The sequence below is a fragment of the Cornus florida genome, unplaced genomic scaffold, assembly GCF_030987335.1.
Source record: "Cornus florida cultivar Cherokee Brave unplaced genomic scaffold, ASM3098733v1 CherokeeBrave_3.0.0_Hap2_Chr01, whole genome shotgun sequence".
Lineage (NCBI taxonomy): Eukaryota > Viridiplantae > Streptophyta > Magnoliopsida > Cornales > Cornaceae > Cornus > Cornus florida.
Genome location: NW_026775571.1, coordinates 41,641,652 through 41,661,981, shown reverse-complemented (window position 1 = coordinate 41,661,981; position 20,330 = coordinate 41,641,652). Strand labels below are relative to the sequence as shown.

Genomic DNA, 20,330 nt, shown 5'->3' with positions numbered 1-20,330 from the left:
TTAATACTATTTTAACTATAAGAGATAATCAAATTAAGAGTAAAGTATAAGATGTAAAAAAAAAAAAAAAAAAATGAATGAGAGAAAAAGAGAGAAGGATGGGGAAGAGAGAGAGAGAATGAAAAAATACTTTCATACTTTCACTACATTTTATTTATATTAACAAAATTTAAAAATTACACATAAGAACCAAACATTAAATAAGTAATATTAAATAAGCTCTTGACAACAATGTATATATAATTTCTCTTTTATTTTTTATTTTTATTTTTTCATTAATGGTCAAACAATATAATCATCATATAACAGGTTTATGGTAAAAACATACACTATATATATGTGCAGTAAAGGATCGGTGAATAAATAAATATCCATTTAGGAAAAAATATATATATATTTATTTATTTATGTGCAGTAAAGGATCCGTGAATAAATAAATATATAATTATAATACAGAAAAAGTAAGTGTAATTAATTCAAACGGTAGGGGAAGTAAGTGCAATTTATCCTCTTTTTTTTTTTTAAGCTACCACGTGTCAGATCTTGTTAAAGAACAATAATTTGAACCCTGATTGCTGAGGACAGAGAAACCTAGGGAGCACTGAGCAGGCTTCACCATTATTGAAGTGAAGTCTTTTAGCAAAACCGTTATTATTTTAATGACCAAGTTAACGTTAAATTCATTCTCCATCCTACCCTTCCAAAATCAAAATTTGTCTTTCCTCTCCCTCTCCACCTTTCCTATCCCTTCTCAGATCCGCCGGAACCCGCCCACGATAGTCGCCGGAGCTCGTCGAACCAACCGCCGGAAACCACCTCAGAAAACTCCGGAAGTCGACATGTCCGTTAGTGTTTCCATTCCGGCGTCGTCCCAACGTCGGGACAACGATGACGAGCCCTTTTTGGATCCTAGAAATCGTAAGTTTTTCTCTAGTTTCTGTGAAGTTGATTTCTGATCTTTAATTTTTTTTCAATTTCTGTAGTTACTGAGTTTTCTCCTGTGATGTCTTTTTCTATTTTCGACTTTTTGTTGGCTAAAAACAGAAAATATTAAATTTTTTAGTTTTTTCCCAAATAAATTTTCATTGAATTTTGGTACACTTGTAAGTGATTTTTGTGGTGTTCAAAATTGATTGCTTAAGATGGGTCCCTTGGAGGAGCTGATTTTGGAGTTATGAATGGGTGAGATTGAATTCATTTGAGAGAATTGAAGTAGTTGGGGTTTGATTAAACATGTGCCATATTTTTCCAGTTATAGATAAAATGACATAAAAGGTAGAAGTTATATTTTAGCTTCACAAGCGACCTTCCCCTTCTTTCCCTTGCACTTATTCCAAGTGCATTTCCTTCAATGAACCTACTCTTTTAGTGGAATTCTTCTTGATATTAGTTGCCTTACACATGCGCACGCGCACACATTTTGATAAGCAACATTGGTTGCCTTGTTTTTATTTTTTATTTTCAAGGATTTGTGATAGGGGCAATTCCTCTGCAATAGTGACCACCCTGCATGTTAATGAGCTGGGGTCTTTGGTTTGATTTCATCTCAGGATGTTTAACCAGTCTTTTGGTTTAGTAGGCTAGAGAAAAGGTTGTGGCACCAGTCCAATATCAACTCTTATTGCCATAAGTGCTTCATATGCAATGCAATCACCAATGGGCTTCAATATGGATGCGCCACTTCTTATAAATCCATGCAAGGAGCATTAGAATTTTTTTTTTTTTTAGTATATAATGCAGAGTCAGTTTGTTATTATATAGGTCAAAAGTCTACTAAAGCAGATTAAGAATTCTATGATTTGGTATTAATTTTCTTTAGGAGTTCAGTAAACAGGTAGATCATAGATGTCTTACAAACTTTTTTTCTTTTCTTCGGTAAGTGGATGGGTGTCTTGAAACTTCATTTCAAGTGTTTCCTTGTATTGGACCAATGCTTCCCTTCTCTATATTAGTTATGTATTCCTGAACTGTGTGCAGGAAAAAATGATTTGCTAACAACCAATGCAGAAGGAGAAGCAAGCTCTCCTAGTAAAAGCACTCCGAGCAAGAATAGGTATTTTACAAGATCCATTAAATACTTTGGGGTGGACCTAACCCCAGACAACATTGCAGTTGCTATGGTATATTTTGTCCAAGGTGTCTTAGGCCTATCAAGGCTTGCTGTCAGTTTCTACTTGAAAGATGATCTGCATCTGGATCCTGCAGAGGTATTTCATCTTCATACCCAAAAATCTTTAGTGATGGAATTATTTATTTGCATGTAACGTTTACCTTTCCCTATCCGTTAAAGTGATAGTTTAAGTCATTGAATATGTCAACCATTTAAAGCATTTCATTCTTTTGATATTTTCTATTGATTATCTTAGTATTCATTTCATGATTCGGCACTTGCTTTTTTTCTTCTTTAGAAGTGAAAATTTTGAAATAATTTCACAGAAATTTTTGTGAGATTGTGACTTATGAATTGTGGATGAGATGTTGAAATTTACCTTCTCCCAATAGTAAATCATTTTTTTATTTATTTAAAATTTATAATTAAAATTATTAAATCCTGACAAATTACATGACTGATAGACAGCAGTGATATCTGGTTTCTCATCATTACCATGGCTTATCAAACCTCTTTATGGGTTTATTAGGTGCGTGCCATTTTGCCATACGAGTATATTTTCATTATTTTCCTCTCAATTCTTAAGTATTTGATTGATTATTGTGTCCTTTATGACAATTGGTTTGTGACTACAGTGATTCATTTCCACTTTTTGGGTATCGAAGAAGGTCATACCTGGTCCTATCAGGGCTTCTTGGAGCATTTTCATGGTTTTTGATGTCCACCTTCGTTGACAGCAAATATGGTGCTGCTTTTTGCATACTTCTTGGATCTCTTTCTGTTGCCTTCTCAGATGTTGTAAGTATCTAATTTGCATGTAGTTGTAAAACAACTTAATGGAGATGCTAATGTCTGTTTTACCACGTCTTATTTGAAATGGCAGCTATATCCGCTTCTTCTATTTTTAGAAAGTTTGGTGATGTGTGTTTGAACTTTGAACGTAGAATGGAATGGCTGACATGCCTAGCATGTGGGGTTTGTGACATCTAACATGTTAACAGTTGATATATGAAAGTTTAAATTGTATGTTGTCTTTGTCATCATCCTTGCCTTTATCCGTACCATCAGGGTTGGCCACATCGATTCTCTTTTTCCACTCTTTTCTATTGTAGGTCATATGGTCTACTAGATTTTATTTTTTGAAATAATTTCTTATCACTTCATTCCATTTTTGTTTTGGTCGACCTCTTTGTCTCTTACCCTCTATGCAAATTAATCTTCTTCTTTTCACGGGTGCATCTATAGGTTGGTGTTGAATATGCCCATACCACCTAAGTCAACTCTTGTATTTGTTTGTTAACAGGCGCCACGCCTAGTCTCTCCCTAATTCTTTGATTATTAATCTTATCTTTCCTAGTTATTCCTAACATCCATCTTAACATCCGCTTTTCTGCCACATGGATGCATTGTTTATGTTCTTAACCCTTTTCGTTTTGTAACTGTCTACAAAATTTAGCAAATGATGTGGGTGCTTCATTTTTGTGTGCAAGGAATAACACCCAAGTGTACCTAGAGTAATCATCTACAATCACAAATGTATATATCGTACCTCCTAGACTTGCTACTCTATTAAGTCTAAACAAATCCATGTGAAGTAGATCAAATGAATTTTATCATTTGAAAGTTGTGTGTTCAAATCTGAACCTATTAAAAGATTTGTGCAAGCGTTTGAGAATAAATACACTCTAATATAATCTAATGAACACAAAGTAAGAATTATGTGGATTTTTAGATTATCTTGTTTAAACACAATGCCTTGGCAAATATATACATAAATAAGTTAGATAAAATTCCTATTATCAAGTATTTAATGTTCTAATATATTTAGCTAAGCAAAAAGAACTTTTGTTAACCTCTTAATGAGTAAATAGAAGTAACTAATGGAAATGCACATGCAAATGCAACATTCGAAAGGCTTAAAGTAAAGACTATGTCGATTATGCATTTCATCGAATGCTTGGCGTGCAACTAAAATTTAGCAAGTAAGGATGCAAATAAAAGAGCAATTACAATCTAATTAATTCCACAACACAATCAATTCAATCCAACCATACATCCCATCCTCCTTATATAATCAACCCAACCAAATAATCTACTTAATCCAATCATACATTCGATCCTCCTTTTCAATGTATATATTTATGACAACGAAAACTCATTGCATTCATAAATAAAATGTTTGAAGAGCAACTAGAAATTTAGCAAATGAAAATGCTAGTAGAGATTAACTAGCAAGTGTAAAGTGAGTTAAGGATGGAGAAATGCAAACTCAAAGACACTGAGGTTTACATGATTTTACTATCTCCTTCCTACTCTTTACGGGTAGAGAAGAAACCTTACACCCTCTTCTTCACCTAGCAGAAGAGAATTTTTACGTGCTCCTTTTCTGGGCTCAAGAGCAAACCTACTCTTTTGTGGGCTGAGAGAGAACCCCCTTTTTTTCGGGCCGAGTGTGAACCCTTACTGTGCAACATACAATGACTCAAGAGAGGGGAGGGGTGTGAATTGAGTCTTTAGACAAGCTTAGCTTTTTTGAGATTTGGGGCAAATACTAATAGCACAAAACAGTCTGTCAATGGAGTGTTTGTGTGCTCACTGAGTATAGATTTGGGTGCTCTACTCTCTTGCACAAAACAAAGTATGAATATGAAATGCTAATCGTGCAAACAAGAGAGACAGTTATGTGTATTCTGTGCTAATAGATTTGAATCAAAACAAGGCACATAACAGAGAGAAAAGCTTAAAAATGCGGAGTTCAAGGGATAGAGGAATTGCAAACTTAGAACACCAATATTTACAAAGTTCGTCACCTACCTACTCCTTGCCTCTAGGAGAGCCTCCCGAGGATTCCCAATCACTATTCCACCTTCCGTTTACCAGATAGAGAAGAAACCTTTACAGTGGTCCTTTTCCCAGGTCGAAGACCAACCTTTACAATCTCTTTTACCGAGCTCAGAGATAAGTTAGATAACCTTTATCCTTATTGAGTGAGCAGCTCTCTCTCAGACTTCCAGAAGGTCACACTGACCTTCAATGCAACATTTTCTCAAGATATACAATCAGCTCATACAATGATGTCCCTTCTGGATAGATAATACAATGGAAGCCTCATTACAGTCTTAAAAGAAAGATATACAATAAGCACCCTCATTCTCTAGAGTAATGGATGAAGTAAATGATTTTTGCTCAATTTCTAGAGAATGATAAATAAAGACTTCTTCTGATATTCATTGAAGAATTGAAATCTTTCTAAAAGGTTTTCCCTCTAATCTGTTTTCAGCTTTTTGAAAAGATTTTTAGTGCCCAAAAAGCTTCTTCAAATTAATTTTTTCTCTAATGTGCTTTGATACCCAAATAGGTGAGGGGAACCTTGTATATATGGTATCCGTTTAGATTCTAGCCGTTAGAGAGCTTGAAGACTCTTTGGAAACAGGTTTAAGTGAAGCGTCATACTTCTCTCCAGTACATTCTTGTTCCAGTACAAGCAGACTTCAGAAGACGTCTGGCTGGTCTAACCTGAGTGTATTTCAAGATTCAGGGGTTAGCCAACTCAAAAAGGGTAAGACACCTCTAGAAAGCCCAGCGGATGTCCCATGGCCTGTACATTGTACAATTGATCTTATCCATTACTCGGCCATGTCACAAGGGATAAGGACGACTTGTACAAACAAGCAACATCCATTTTAACTCTATCATAGAATTTGAATTAAAGCATTCTGGCACCATAAAGTGAAAAACCAAGTGACCCCAAATGACTACCTTGCTCTTGCTTTTGAATTTAAACTGTGTGTGAGCTGAGTCATTTTTCTTAAGAACTAAGAAAATAGTTTATCTTTTAGCTTGAGTCGAGTTTTTATATTCTAAGGTTGAGCTTAGAATCAGCATGCTACATAGCCATTACTTTACACAGATTCTAACACTCAACAACCTCTTAGGTCTATGGTCTTGAACTTGATCTTTAATGTATATTTCCTTTTCCATGTGCTCGATCCAATTTGAATACTTGAACAATTTGTGCGTGGATCTGTTGGGTATTTTAGTTTATATAATTTTCTGAAATTCATCACACTTAAGTGGACTGTTAAATACTCACGTGATCATCAAAATCACCAAGTTTCACTTGGCTTGAAATCTTGGGGCCAACACTTACAATACATCTTGAGCTGTCAATGCTAAGTGAGCCGTAGCCACCTAGTCTTCATGAAGGTTGCCCGACCTTCTAATTGTATCTCTCAAAGATAGATGTAAAATCACAGCACAAGAATTGTGGTTTTACAATACAAGCTGAAATCCTAGAGTTATAGATGTATTAAAGAGAAAACCCAACTCTAGGTTTGCAAGATGAACTTAATGGTGTAAAACTTTCTAACTCTATAACTCCTAGAGGACTTAATGGTGTACTTGTATGCCTTATTTTTTGTTTGCAAGAAATAACACTAAAGTGAATACGGAGTAATTATCTCAACTCCAAAGGCATATTTCTTTCTAGACTAGCTACTCTATTAGTTACAAGCAAGTCAACTCTAAAGTCCTAGATTTGTCCAATTCTTTTTCTTTTCAAAGAAGATATAGTTTGTTTTCCTAGTTAACATGTATCATAAATTTTATCTTCTATAAATTTAGTCTAAATCTTTTAACTAAATTATTCTTGGAAAGTATAGAAATTAAGTTCATACTAGCATGTCCAAGTCTCCAATACCATAACAAGTTACCTTCATTCAATAGCAACAAAGCATTCAACATCCTAAGCATGCAAATCATAAAAATTTAAAGCGTAAGCATTTTTATGTCAATATGCAACAATAACATTTTATAATTAACATCCTTATTAATTAATAATGATTAGAATAATAAACAACTACATAGCCCTTAACATATAATTGACTAATACTTAACTAGTTATGCTTTAAGCCATCAACTAAGAGAATATTTTCAATGTAGGAAGAAAATCTTTACCTATAGTGCCAACACCCAATTAACTTACCATTGTAGTGGTTCCCAAGTTCCTTTGGTGAGAGAGGATAAACTTGGATTGTTCTCTCTTCAAGTGCCTTCAGCAACTACCATCAAGAAATCGCTTGTCCTCAATGAGTGACGATTTAAAAAACACCTACAAAACACATTCATGAAACTTTTTTTGGTATCCAAATATTTGGATCCAATTTGGTTAGTGTTAAATCATCTTTGTGATTGAGTTCTTCCTAATTGGGCAAGAGTGAATGATCTGCCAATTTTATTTTATTTTATTTATTTTTTTAATTCAATAAATAGCTCGTCAAAGGCATTTTGAAATTCTTCATAGGAGGCAAGGTCATCAATAGAAGATTCTTGTTGCTTATGTTGTCCCCTTTTGACTTCTTTGCCCCGGTGTCCCTTTTCAATCTCTCTCTCTCTCTCTCCAGATGGCATAATTTTTAACCCTGAAAGAAAATATATAATCTTTATTATCATTACTATCAGGGTCTGAGTGGAGAGGTTATTTTGACCCATGGTCCTTGTTTAGTTAAATCTTCACCATTTAAATATATATATTTTTGGAAGTTAAAGCAATTACGCACACACCCTACCTCCACCGAGGTTCGAATCCCCGACCTCCCCTTTGGGAGGGAAGGGGTGATATCGCTGGCCAATTGGTCCTTTGGTTTGACCATTTAAATATGATTGTGAGTGGCAAGGTGTAGCAAATTTAGTGTGGTGTACCAATAATAAAGTTTTGTTTTAACCCTTGTATCTAGGGTCATTACAGTAAACCTTCAAAATTAAAATCTGAGGGGATTGACAATAATCAATATGAGGCATCAAATGCAATGAGGGGCCTATATATTAAGGCACTTTAGTTACAAGGGATGTAGCAAGATTGAAAATTAAGTGATTGCCAAAGAAGCATGAGATGGTGACTAGTCCCCCGAAATAAATGGAAACATGACTTGAAAATTTGAAAACTTAATATTTGTTTTGTTCATGTATTTTTTTCAGAAATAAATTTGGGAAATTGGGATAATCTTACGAGTGTAATGCTTTTGGAGTTGGATAGACAATGTTGGATTGGTAAAAAAAGATATTAATGATGTTTTTTTTTCGAAAATTATATTAATGATGTTTTGATGTCACAAATAGAGAGATTTAGGAGTAGATTTTGATCTGTTTGGTTAATCAATCAATGTTCATTATTGGCTTTTTGATGGATCACGCTATGAAAGAGTGAAAACTTGTCAGACTAGCCATATTGATCTATAAAGAGATTAAATAGTAAGATTGTGATGGATTTCATTGGCTGACCCCATTCGTATGAAGTGATGATACCAAACAGAGGTCTCTGTTCACCCCAAGGTTTCAACCCAAGGGTAGAAGGGTAAATTTGATGATAACAAACCCTTGGAAGTGTTGTACGAATGTCTACTTGAGACTTGAGAGAGTTCAATGGGTTTATCTTAAACTTAATTAAGCTTGTGGATCAATGGCAAAAGCTAAGAAAGATCCAAATCTTGAAGATTAAATCTAAAGCTCAAAAGACATTGAAATCAAAGATGAAGACAATGTTAGATAGTCTATGGTGAGAGCTAGACTTAATTGTAAAGTTATTTTTGAATGACTTAGTTTGAGTCTCAAATCTAAGACTTGGTCTCTAGGACCCAATGCATGGCATTCATATAATTTGATTGGCCCCTAGACACGTAGGATTAGGACTTAAACTGAATTGCATAATTTCTAAGGTCATATGTTGATAGAGAATGGAATTGAGTCTATTATTGAACTTAGAAATGTCACGTCCCAAAGTTAGGCTAATTTAGTTGATTGCTTCTAGAGACTTCACTTGTTGAGTTTATTGATTCAGTCGGCTCATGATGAACTCATTTGTTGTAGAGACTTCACAAGTTGAAGCTTCTATGAAACAGTCAACTCACAATGTAAAATCATTCGACTCATTCTAAATCTAAAGTTGGTCATCATTGACTTCCCTTGAAGTCAATCAACTAATCCCAAAGGACCAGCTGACTGGTTTTGTCCACGGTGTTTAACCACTCAAAGAACCAACAAATCACTCGACTCATCCTCTTAGATTGGTCTAGCCAAACCAGTTGACTGGTTTTGTCCACGGTGTTTAACCACTCAAAGAACCAACAAATCAGTCGACTCATCCTCTTGGATTGGTCTAGCCAAACCAATTGACTGCTTTAATTGAAATTTGAAATCTAAAAGCTAGTTCAACAGTCCCTTTGTGCATTTAATGCCTTTAACAATTATATTTTTGAATGGGACTACAAATATGGCCCCATATCAACATTTATGTGTACGAGACATTGTTATTCATTGAGGATCATTTATTGATATTCATACACATTTGATCTAGAACTGAGTTTCAATTTGATTATTCAATTTGAACTCCAGGATTGTGAGCTTTCAACTTGTATAATTTATCTATTGAGAGAGTTATCTTTGTACACATCTCAAATCTCATTTATTGTGAGTGACTGAGGGTTGATGAACCCTTGTAAAGACCAAGTGAAGTAAATTGCTTTTGGCAAGGTAGCTTGGGATAACCTGTAAAGGTTGGCTCTTCACCTGGAAGAAGAGTGCGCAAAGGTTTTTTTCTTGACCTGTAAGAAGAGTCCAAATAGTGAATTTTGGAAATCCTCAAGAGGGCATCTTGGGCCGAGGACGTAGGCAGGAGTACCAAATCTCGTTATATCTCAGATTTTATATTTTCTCTATCCCTTAAACTCCTATTTATTTTTGGTTGTGCATAATAGCTCTTAAACTCTTATTCACTTGAATATCATTTGCACAGGATAATATTAATCGAAAAGCTTCCATTGTTTTCCATTAGACCCAATTCAACCCCCCTCCCCCATCTTGGGTAAATATTTGTGTAACGTGCTTAAACATATATGATCACATGTACAACATAAAATGCACATGTGGTCAAAAAGTAATGGATGGAACTGATTTTGACAGCAGTCAATGTCTCACTATGAGGGAGACTTGGTGCATATGTCGGCCTTTGAAACACATATGTTATGGAAGTGATTCAGCAATAGGATCTCTTGATTATTGCTGAAAATTGGATAAATAAATCTCCTCTGGGAACTTTAAATTCAGTTACAGTCATGCTCCCTGTAAAGTAAAGAGCCTCGCCAAGATATCCGCATATCTTTCACTTCTGGAACTTTAAAGTTGAACCCAACACATAACCCCGAAATTGACTATACTAACTGTTGCAAATAAAATGCCCTTGATTTCAATTCCTACCTATAAAATATCAAAACCTTTAGTTATTTTTGCGTTTTGTTATAAGCTGAAATTTGTCAAAGGTAGTTTGAGCTTTCATCATGAGAGAATTCTTTTCACAGGGGAGGCAAAATTTTCAAAATTTTGTGAGAGAATTATTAAATCACAGTTCTGGTGCTAGAATATCTCCTAGTATAGAAGAATTTAGCAACTATTTCGTCTGTCTTTAGGAGGAAGGGCAGCCTCACTAGTTCACTCACCTACAATTGTCCCAACGATGCAATTTTAGCTGTTTATATGAAGACATTTTAACCATTTTCTTGCTTCTATGTTTACTAGAATAGCAAATATTGATGTGGGTTTGAAATTTTACATACTACAATCATTGTTGACCATGGGAGCTGATTAATATCCTCTTTGGTCGTGGCCTGGTCTGCCTTGCTTCGAAAAAGTAGGGCCCAATTATTTCACATATTCCTTGACACAAAAGCTCATGCCTTCTTGTGTCTTATACAGAGAATAGCAACTGTTATTCGTCTTTGTTGTGAATTCTCTTAATAAAGTACCACTACTGAAGGTACACATATGAAGTTCTCTACTCCTATTAATAAAATGATAAATCAGTGATGTGTTGATAAATACTTATTTATTGTTAAGTAAGATTGTATTAAGAAAGCGTTCAAATGGGCAATGCATCCCGCAAAAGCTACACAAGAGCCAAATAGGGCCCCTAAACTCTCAATATATCCAAAAAATCAACTATCTACCCCATGGATTTACAACTTCTCCCCAGAACACAACAAAAAAGAGAACTAATAATAAAGAATTTCAGCAACCCAATAGAAGTCTCCTCACTATCGAAGGATCTCCTATTCTGTCTCCGCAAGCACCGCCAAAAACACAAGCATGCAACCCTCCAAAAGGCACGAGCTTGGGAACCCACTGTACGAACTCTCCATGCCTCGATCATGCCTCTCGAGGATTGAGGCATAACAATCTGGACCCCGAACAGCCCCGAAAGCAGAGCCCAACAGTCCCGGGCCACAGTGCAATGCAATAGGAGATGATCTACTAACTCTTCATCTCTCTTACATCTTGATAAATATTAAAAAAGAGATTACCTTTCTTTATATAGATGCACACACAAAGCAATTAATCAGCCTCCTTTTTAACATAAGAACACCTTAAACAGGATTATGTCATAGTTCACTCCATTCTTATGTGGATTTGGGACTGGTAACATAGCTAGTCCTTGCTTGACTTTTCATTCCCTTCATTTCTATTTATGTCATATACTTTATCAATCAACATGCCAAATCTGAAGCATGTTGTAGGTTGTAGATTCCATGGTTGTAGAGAGGGCTCGTGGCGAGTCACAAAGTTTGTCAGGATCTCTTCAGTCGTTATGTTGGGGTTCTGCTGCTTTTGGAGGAATTGTGAGCTCCTACTTTAGTGGCTCTCTGGTGGATGCCTATGGTGTAAGGTATAAATATTAGTTTGATTTTTTGGTGTTGATGATGATCCTGACTTACTATTACTCATGATATTGTTGATTCCAGGTTTGTTTTTGGAGTCACTGCATTGCTTCCATTGATAACATCTGCAGTTGCAGTACTTGTCAAAGAGCAGCCCGTACTTGGCCCAGCAAGGGGACAGAATCTTCCTTTAGCCACTCCTAGCTTTTTTGAAAGCTCAAAACAGAATATTATTCAGTTGTGGGATGCCGTCAAGCAGCCAAATGTCTTTCTTCCCACTTCTTTTATTTTTTTATGGCAGGCAACACCGCATTCAGAATCTGCTATGTTTTTCTTCACGTATGTGTGGTCATCGTATGTTCATTTTTTTAATTTTTTTTTTTTTCCAATATTCTGCCGTGTGATTAGTTGGATAATTTGAAACTTCTTGTGTTAGTTTTTGCGTCTACTTCAAATTAATAACAAACGATCTTTTGATTTCAGCACCAATAGACTTAATTTCACCCCCGAGTTCCTGGGCCGTGTTAAGCTTGTGACTTCGGTTGCATCACTTCTTGGTGTTGGACTTTATAATGGTTTCTTAAAAAATGTTCCACTTCAGAAGATTTTTCTTGCAACAACTTTCATTGGTGCAGCTCTTGGGATGACTCAGGTTTGTGTTACAAGTCTCCTTTGCCAAGATTGTTCTTAGTTTTTCCGAGTAAATCGTCATGAATGAAATTTTATGTTTCTGCACAGGTTTTCCTCGTCACTGGACTAAACCGGCAGTTAGGAATAAGTGACGAATGGTTTGCCATTGGGGATTCTTTGATTATAACTGTTCTTGGTCAGGTAATTTAGTATGCATAATCTGCACTAGTCCGTTTCTTAATCGCTTGTTTTATGCCATTTGCATCCTGCTGGTAATTCTGTTGCAGAACCAATTATGAGTTTTGTTGCAGGCTTCTTTCATGCCCGTTCTTGTGTTGGCAGCACGATTATGTCCACAAGGAATGGAAGCAACGCTTTTTGCAACCCTCATGTCCGTATCTAATGGGGGAAGTGTACTTGGTGGGCTGCTTGGTGCTGGTCTGACCCAGCTCTTTGGCATAACAAGGGACAGGTTTGACAACTTGGCCTACCTAATAATTCTCTGCAATCTCAGCTCCTTGTTACCTTTACCGTTACTTGGCCTCCTTCCTCGGGATAACTCTGATGCCCATTCGAAGGAAACTGTAGGAGATATTGAGATCAAGTCTAATTGAGTACTTGGTCCTGCCTCCATTGGAAGCAAACTTCCCTGCATCACACTTGAGGAAGTTCTTCTGATCATTGACGATACATTTTCAGCCTCATCAACTGTAGCTTTTAGAAGTAACAACAGAGAGAGAGAGAGAGAGAGAGAGAGAGAGAGAGAGAGAGAGAGATGTAAATAGTACAAAGTTCTAGAGACAGCAAGCTATGCCACGCCAAAGGTTAGGTTTCTCCTCAGTCATTTCCATCAAGGAACACTTGTAGACAAGATATCCATTAGCATGCAATTTTTATTTCTTCCATACTGCCAAACTTGTGTTTATCTTTTAACAAAGTTCGAACTTTTCCCTGTGATTTTTCATGTTTCCAAAAGTATCTCATTTGAAAACTCAATGTACTAATTATTATTATTATTATTTTTAAATATTACCAATTTAACCTTCCGAACCTATAAAAAGGAAATCATTACATCACTATGGATCATGGGTAAATTGGGTAATTCATTTATTATCAATATAATAAAAAAACACTAAAAGTCGCCCTCTTAAAAAGTAAGATTCCTAAAAGGGACATTTATTTTGGGACGGAGAGTACTGTTCTATTTTGTTTTTTTAATACGATATTTAAATATAGGGTTAATTGCATTGACACCTTTGAGGTTATGGTCAATTACACTTAAATGTAAGTCAACGTTTTTTTGGCAATGACACCCCTTGGGGTTTTAAAATCTTGCATTCACAGCACCTTCTGGCTTATAAAAGGACCTAAATGCCCTTTGACTAGTTAACAATTACTTTTGATCATGAAATGATCTGAATGTCCTTTTCTAACTAATTTTAATGCAATTGATCCATTATTTACCACTCATGCCATCATCCATCATCAATATCAAGCTTATGTAACGATCCAAACCTTGGGATCCGGATCGTTAATCGGCTCTTTATTCGAACCCGAGGTCACACAAGGGTATTATGGTCATTTCTTATTAAAATTGTAGTTCTAGAGTCTATAAGGGCATAATGGTCATTTATCGTGGTCAAATAATGTTTTAGATTCCAAAAGGGCAAAATAATCCTTTAGTACATTCATTATAGCTTCTAAACTCATCAAGGGTAAAACTATCATTTTCTATGGTCATTCTATACTTTGATTGAAGTTTAGAAGTAATTAAGTAATTATATTGAAATCTAGGGTTAAGGTGCAAATACTAGCTCATCTAACCAGTTACATGATTCAATCTAACCGGTTAGATGACTTGGTCCAGAGAGCATATAAAACTGAGGACCCATCTAACCGGGTAAATGGATGCATCTAATTGATTCGATGGCCCCATCTAACCGGATGGAAAATCCATCTAACCCTTTATTGCCCCACCCAACTAAACGGGTAGATGGGAGCATCTAACTGGTTAGATGGGCATTCGAATCTGATCTAACCTGTTAGATGACCCTCTAACCGATTAGATGATCACTTCTCAAGCCTGTTCAAATGCAACCCAAAGCAATCAAACATGAAAAATAAAGTTCTATGGACATCATCAACCTTAAAACATTTTATTGAATCATCAAAATAACATTATTCATACATCTTTTGTGAATCAAAATCACCGTAAAACATGCATACATATTCAAAAGAATAAGATTACAAATCAAGGCATCCACGACCATAATATAATGACTTCATATGGAGTCGACAAAAGAATAAGTTCATTATTACATGAAGTCAATTGTTCAAAAGAATGTCTTTACATAAAGATAACAAAATGATCGTCATTATACTCCTAAGCTTGTGGGGGTGCATCATCTACAACATCCTTGCCATGTCCTGAAAATATTAGAGTATAGGGTAAGCACAATGGCTTAATAGAGATAACCTAAAGTACGCTTTTTGTAATCCCATGAATCACACCCAAAGCAAAGGATAACAAGAGAAGGGACCACACAATGGGGAAAGAGACAATTATACAATATAAGTTTAAACTTCATGCCTTGCAAATGATCATGAAATGAGATGCAATGAAATGCACTCTCCCCATTTCCGAAACCATTTCCGTTACAACACAACACAACACAACACACACTGAAAATATTAACACAACCCGACCCTAGGCAAATCCTAGGCATCACAAAGGGAATCGGCTAGCTATCCCTAACCTAGGGCGTCTCCCTAACGTCATTTGGGTCTTATGTAGATCAACTACACACGTCCAAATTCCGTCTCGTACCCCCTTCTAGATTAGTTAACCCCGGATCACATGTCAACTCCAAGGCGTCCGTTTTAACAAAACCTTTTCGAATAAAATCTTTCAAAACTTTCAAATCAATTTTTCACAAATTGTTGGAAACCATTTTAAATATCCTTTCCAACCCATGAACCCAACCAATGTCCATTGATAAGTGTTGAAATATGCATATTTCAGCCCTTAACCTTGGATATATTAGAACCTTGATCTATCTTTATTTTCTTGTCTTAGTAATAATTTGTTTTATGTCCGATTCCAGGTACTTAGGACTACTCAAAACTTATTATAGTGTTTTAAAGCTTCTATAAAGTCTCGGCGAGAGGAAGGGGCAAACAAGGAGGAAGTTGCAAAAGAATCCACTCGATCGGTCGAGCCTTAGCTCAATTGATCGAGCCTCGATGGATTGAGTTTTTACTCGATCGATCGAGCAGGCTGAGAATGTCATAAAAATATCAGATTCAGCCCTTTTGAAGGCCAAGCTGTGGTGCACGATATATGTGACATTGTTATACGGGGTTTAGCCTATTTTGGGCAATTGGAGTCAACTATAAATAGATTGTGTAGCCCCAATTTCATATATACACACTTGGGATCACATGGGAGGCTCTATACACTTTTTCTCTTTAAGGTTTCAACAAGAAGAAGAAGAAGGAAGAGGAGAAGGAGGAGGAGGAGGCATAAATGGAGCTGAGCTTGGAGCTGGTTGATCATACTTTGAAGATTGTCTTCCTTCTTTCCATGGCCGGCTAAACTCTCCACTTAGGGTTTGGATGAGCCCTAAATTTGTGTAACTATATCTCATGACTTCATATTTGGGGAAATTGTAATTGTATATTTGTTAGGCCTAGAGAATTCGTTGTTGGTTATACCAAATAATGACACGTTTTATCTCTATATATATTTCTAATTCTCTTCACATTGTTTTATATTTTAATAGATTAATATTGATTTCTGTTTCCTAAGTAATGACCCGGGGGAGGGGGGGGGGGGGGGGGGGGGGGTTAGTAGGGTCATTGGCAAATTATGGAACTTTTTCGATTTAGCTTTTCTAAGCTCATTTTCTTTATCTCTAAACACCCCCGGGGGGGGGTTGGGTTAGTAGGGTCATTGGCAAATTATGGAACTTTTTCGATTTAGCTTTTCTAAGCTCATTTTCTTTATCTCTAAACTTTAGAGCCTAATATGATTCATTGTGATGAATGCTTTTCTAATGAGTTGTAATGTAGATATCACCAAGCACTTGAAATGTAATCCAATGAGATTACTACACATGAGTAGATTGCTTTAGCAAATGACCAATTCATTTTGTACATTGAATCATGCTAATTAGTCATGCATCTAAGTGTCATTATCATTGATTCAAATAAATGAATTACTTTAAGCTTCAATGCATTCAATTCAACTAACCATTTAGAATTAGCATTTGCACAATATTGATGTGATTAATATTCAAGGTGCAAATAATATGAAACACATAGTCATAGAGTTTATTACAAATTTATCAAACACTTGGTGTGTATATAAACTCTAAAGATGAAGGATGTGTTGAATATGCATTTTGTCAAACACTTGGAATGCAACATCATTTTAGCTATATATGAATCAAATATAGGACATATAGTCTAAGTTAAAATCAATCACTCATTCAACTTAATCCAAGCATTCATCCCATCCTCCTCATATACAAATTAACATGTCCATCTCATAGCATTCATAAATAAAGCATTAAGATTATGAAATGAAAAATGCTAGGGAAATAAAGGGAGTAAGAGTTAGAGAAATTGCAAACCAAATGACACGCGATGTACATGGTTTGGTACAACCTCGGCCTACGTCCATGCCTTGAGAAAACATCTTAAGGATTCCACTATGGCTCCTCCTTACAGGTTGAGAGCAAACCTTTACATATTCTTGCTTGCGGGTGAAGAACCGACCTTGTAATGAAGTCATCTCGCTTCTCCTTCTTTTGACGGCTATGAAGGAACCATTGCTCACTCTTGTGGGTGGAGAACTCTACCAAATCCTCTCATTAGAGAGACACCTTCTTTCTTTTATGGGTTGAGAAAGAGAACCCGTACAATAGCTTAAACAAGCTTTCCCTTGCCAAGAGCACCTCTTGGTATTCTTCTCTCAAGAATGGATATATAATGAAGCTTACATTGAATGTCTCTCAAATAGACAAATATACAAATCAAAGCTCTCATACTTAGAGTTACAATTGAAATAATCAAATGAAAGCTCAACTCCAAGTTTGCAAGATGAATCACATGAATGATATGCAATGTATTTCAATGGTGATTCCTTGTGTGGACAACTAGAGCAAAAGCTCCACAAGGAGAGGGAAAAACTAGAGCAAAAGCTCTATAGAAGTTCCTTTTAAAAGCCTCAACATGAAACCAGAAAACCCCAACTCTATTTATAGAGTTTCTAGTGCATCTGATATCAATAGAGTTGTTGGGCACACGGTTCAAGAGGAAATAGCCGTTCAGATTCAAATCCGTGCAGGTTCGGTAGACCGAAATAAATTGCTCTTGAGAATCGGTCGACCGATTTAGTCAAAGGATGGCCATTAGCCTTGGTTCGGTAGACCGATGAGAAAGTCCTCTTTGTTTCGGTCGACCGAAACTCTTTGGTCCTTAGTTCTTAAACTCTCTGTGAGAATCGGCTTGGCTTATTCATTTGCCTTTCTAGATTCGGTCGCCTGAAACTCCTAGAGTAACATTTCATTTCCTTGGTTCGTGTAATACCCTTAGTTTTCAAAAGGATACAATGGGAATTTAAATTTGATTTTGTTGCATTTTTATTTCATTATGTGATTTATGTGCTCATTTGCGTAATTGTTTAATTGTTTCTTTATTTTAAATTAATTGTGTATTTGTTCTTGATTCTAAATTATTTGTTTATTTGTTTTAAAGTAATTGTTTAATTTTAATAGTGTATTTGTTTTAAAGTAATTGTTTAATTTTAATTATTTAGTTGTCTAAATTAATTGTTTTATTTGGTCTTGTATATGATATAGGATTAGGGTTTTATTTTTTGTATAGTATAGACGCAAAATTATATTAGGTTTTTTATTAAACCCGGTAAATATAGAGTTACATAGATTAGGGTTTGGGATGTCTATATATATTTTTTCTTTTAAGTCTGCTAGGGTTGGGAACAATCCTACTCACGTAATATTTATGAGAAGGAAAACAGAGGCTCTAGACTGGTCTTGAGAGAAACATAGAGGGTCTCGGGTGATTTTCTGTGAGGCTAAAGGAGGAAGACTGGAGGAAGAACAGAGGGGTTGCTTCTGGATGGAACCAAGAAGCAATAGAGGAAGGGAACTGTGAGCAGAGCAGAGGGGAAACAGACTTGGAGAATTCTGAAACTTAGAGACGACGCTTAAGGTTTCAAACTGGAATCGTGAGGCAAGTTTCAGTCTATTCCTTTCTTGTAAACTTGTGTTCTGTGCATGCTTAATAGTCTCCAGGAACCTAATTAACTTTTAAAACAGACTTGTATGAATATTAGATTAGGTTGTAATCTGTTTGATGCTTTTAGAACTGAAATTGTGTTTTCTTGCATAAATTGCTTTGAATCGGTTATAGTTTTTGTCAAGCAATGTTAAATGGAAATTGAGGAGTTGTTAGGAGTGTGAGGGCTTAATTTAGTTCTAATTAGTCTAAAAACAAAGGGGACAGAAGGTTGAACCTCGTCGGAAACACAGATGACAGCCAGACGAAGCAGAACGAAGTCTTGGATGCAGAGACGGCTCTCAGAGGGTGAGAGACGGCTCTCTAGGAGAGGGAGCCGTCTCCCATAAATGTAGAGCCGGCTCTCCATGAGGGAGAGCAGGCTCTAGATAATGAAGAGCCGACTCCCATGGGGGGGAGCCGGCTCCCTTGAACAGATACCCCTTCGGGGGTATTTTCGGCATTTTTCTGCCTCTAAGGCCCTAAACGAAGTTTCTGGAAAATAAAGGGGGTTCTAAATAATTAAAAATTTACCTATTGGAACCTTTAAACGGAGGGTTTATGCTAGGGTTTAATTCTAAGGGGCATCATGAACATAAACATTATTAATGTGTATGCTGTCCGGAAGAAATAAAGGGAGACGGAAATGCTAGTTGTTTCCGCAAATTCAATGAACTGATATAACGGATATTGTTGGGATTTTATAGCAATGATGTCTAGGATATATATGAGTCTCAAGAGGGTTGGTTGGGTTGTGGTTATGGTTGACATGTAATTTTAAATATATATAGTTGCATGCTGTGAGGAGTGGAGGAAGTTCTAACTACTGGGCTGTTTTCACCAGTTAAATGGGCTAGTATATTGTACCACTGGGGACTTATATGAGGTACAGTTTGACTTCTTTGTGTTATACTATATCAAGCACAGGTTTTAAGTTGGAGGATTAAAAGGACGTCATATGATGCAAACATAAATTTTTATGCCGTTAGGGGGTTAAGGAGGTTTGCATTACTAGTCTTTGTTTTAATGATTTTTATGAACTAGTATGAGGGTATGGTTTGGGTTGAATAGTATTTTGTGCTCAGTTCATAAGTCTGATAATCATTATACCCTGCTATGGTTGTTAATAGACGAACTGATTTAGTTTCTGTTTTGTCAATTGGATGGATGTGGATAATTTAAATTGTTTAACAGTACTATAACAATTTAACAGGAGTTTTATGATTATAATCATATACTGGATGCGTAATAGGATCTTAATAATACCTGTTTTCTATTATGCTGGTTCATGGATATACTTGATGTTCTAATGAATGTGCATCACTGGTGGATCATTTGCATTATATGTACCGGTATGGGACGGTGACATATCAGGGATGGATTAGATCAAAAAGCTAAGTCTTACCCCTTCATACATATGGAATGGATTAACTAGAACAGTTAAATCCTACATGGATGCATGTCCTGTCAACTAAAACAGTTGAACGACATAACGGATGTTTGTTTTATCTTTCTGCATTATGAAGGAATTTATATATATATTTATGGTACCGTGATACGAGCTTGAGTCTTTTGATCACGGT

The 20,330-nt window shown here is 36.0% G+C and overlaps 1 protein-coding gene across 2 annotated transcripts; it reads left to right on the top strand.

Annotated features, from left to right (window-relative positions):
- Positions 1–563: 563 nt before the first annotated feature.
- LOC132295311 (folate-biopterin transporter 1, chloroplastic) lies at positions 564–13,401 on the top strand. Of its 2 annotated transcripts, none has more exons than XM_059793521.1 (9): positions 564–918; positions 1,978–2,207; positions 2,575–2,639; positions 2,746–2,908; positions 11,674–11,822; positions 11,899–12,153; positions 12,298–12,466; positions 12,553–12,645; positions 12,756–13,401. In XM_059793521.1, exons 1-9 carry the CDS (start codon positions 660–662, stop codon positions 13,056–13,058), a joined length of 1,686 nt encoding a protein of 561 aa, XP_059649504.1. In that variant the 5' UTR covers positions 564–659; the 3' UTR covers positions 13,059–13,401. The 2 variants fall into 2 exon arrangements, with proteins under 2 accessions (XP_059649504.1, XP_059649512.1); XM_059793529.1 differs by having other exon boundaries at positions 12,787–13,029.
- The last annotated feature ends 6,929 nt before the right edge of the window (positions 13,402–20,330 follow it).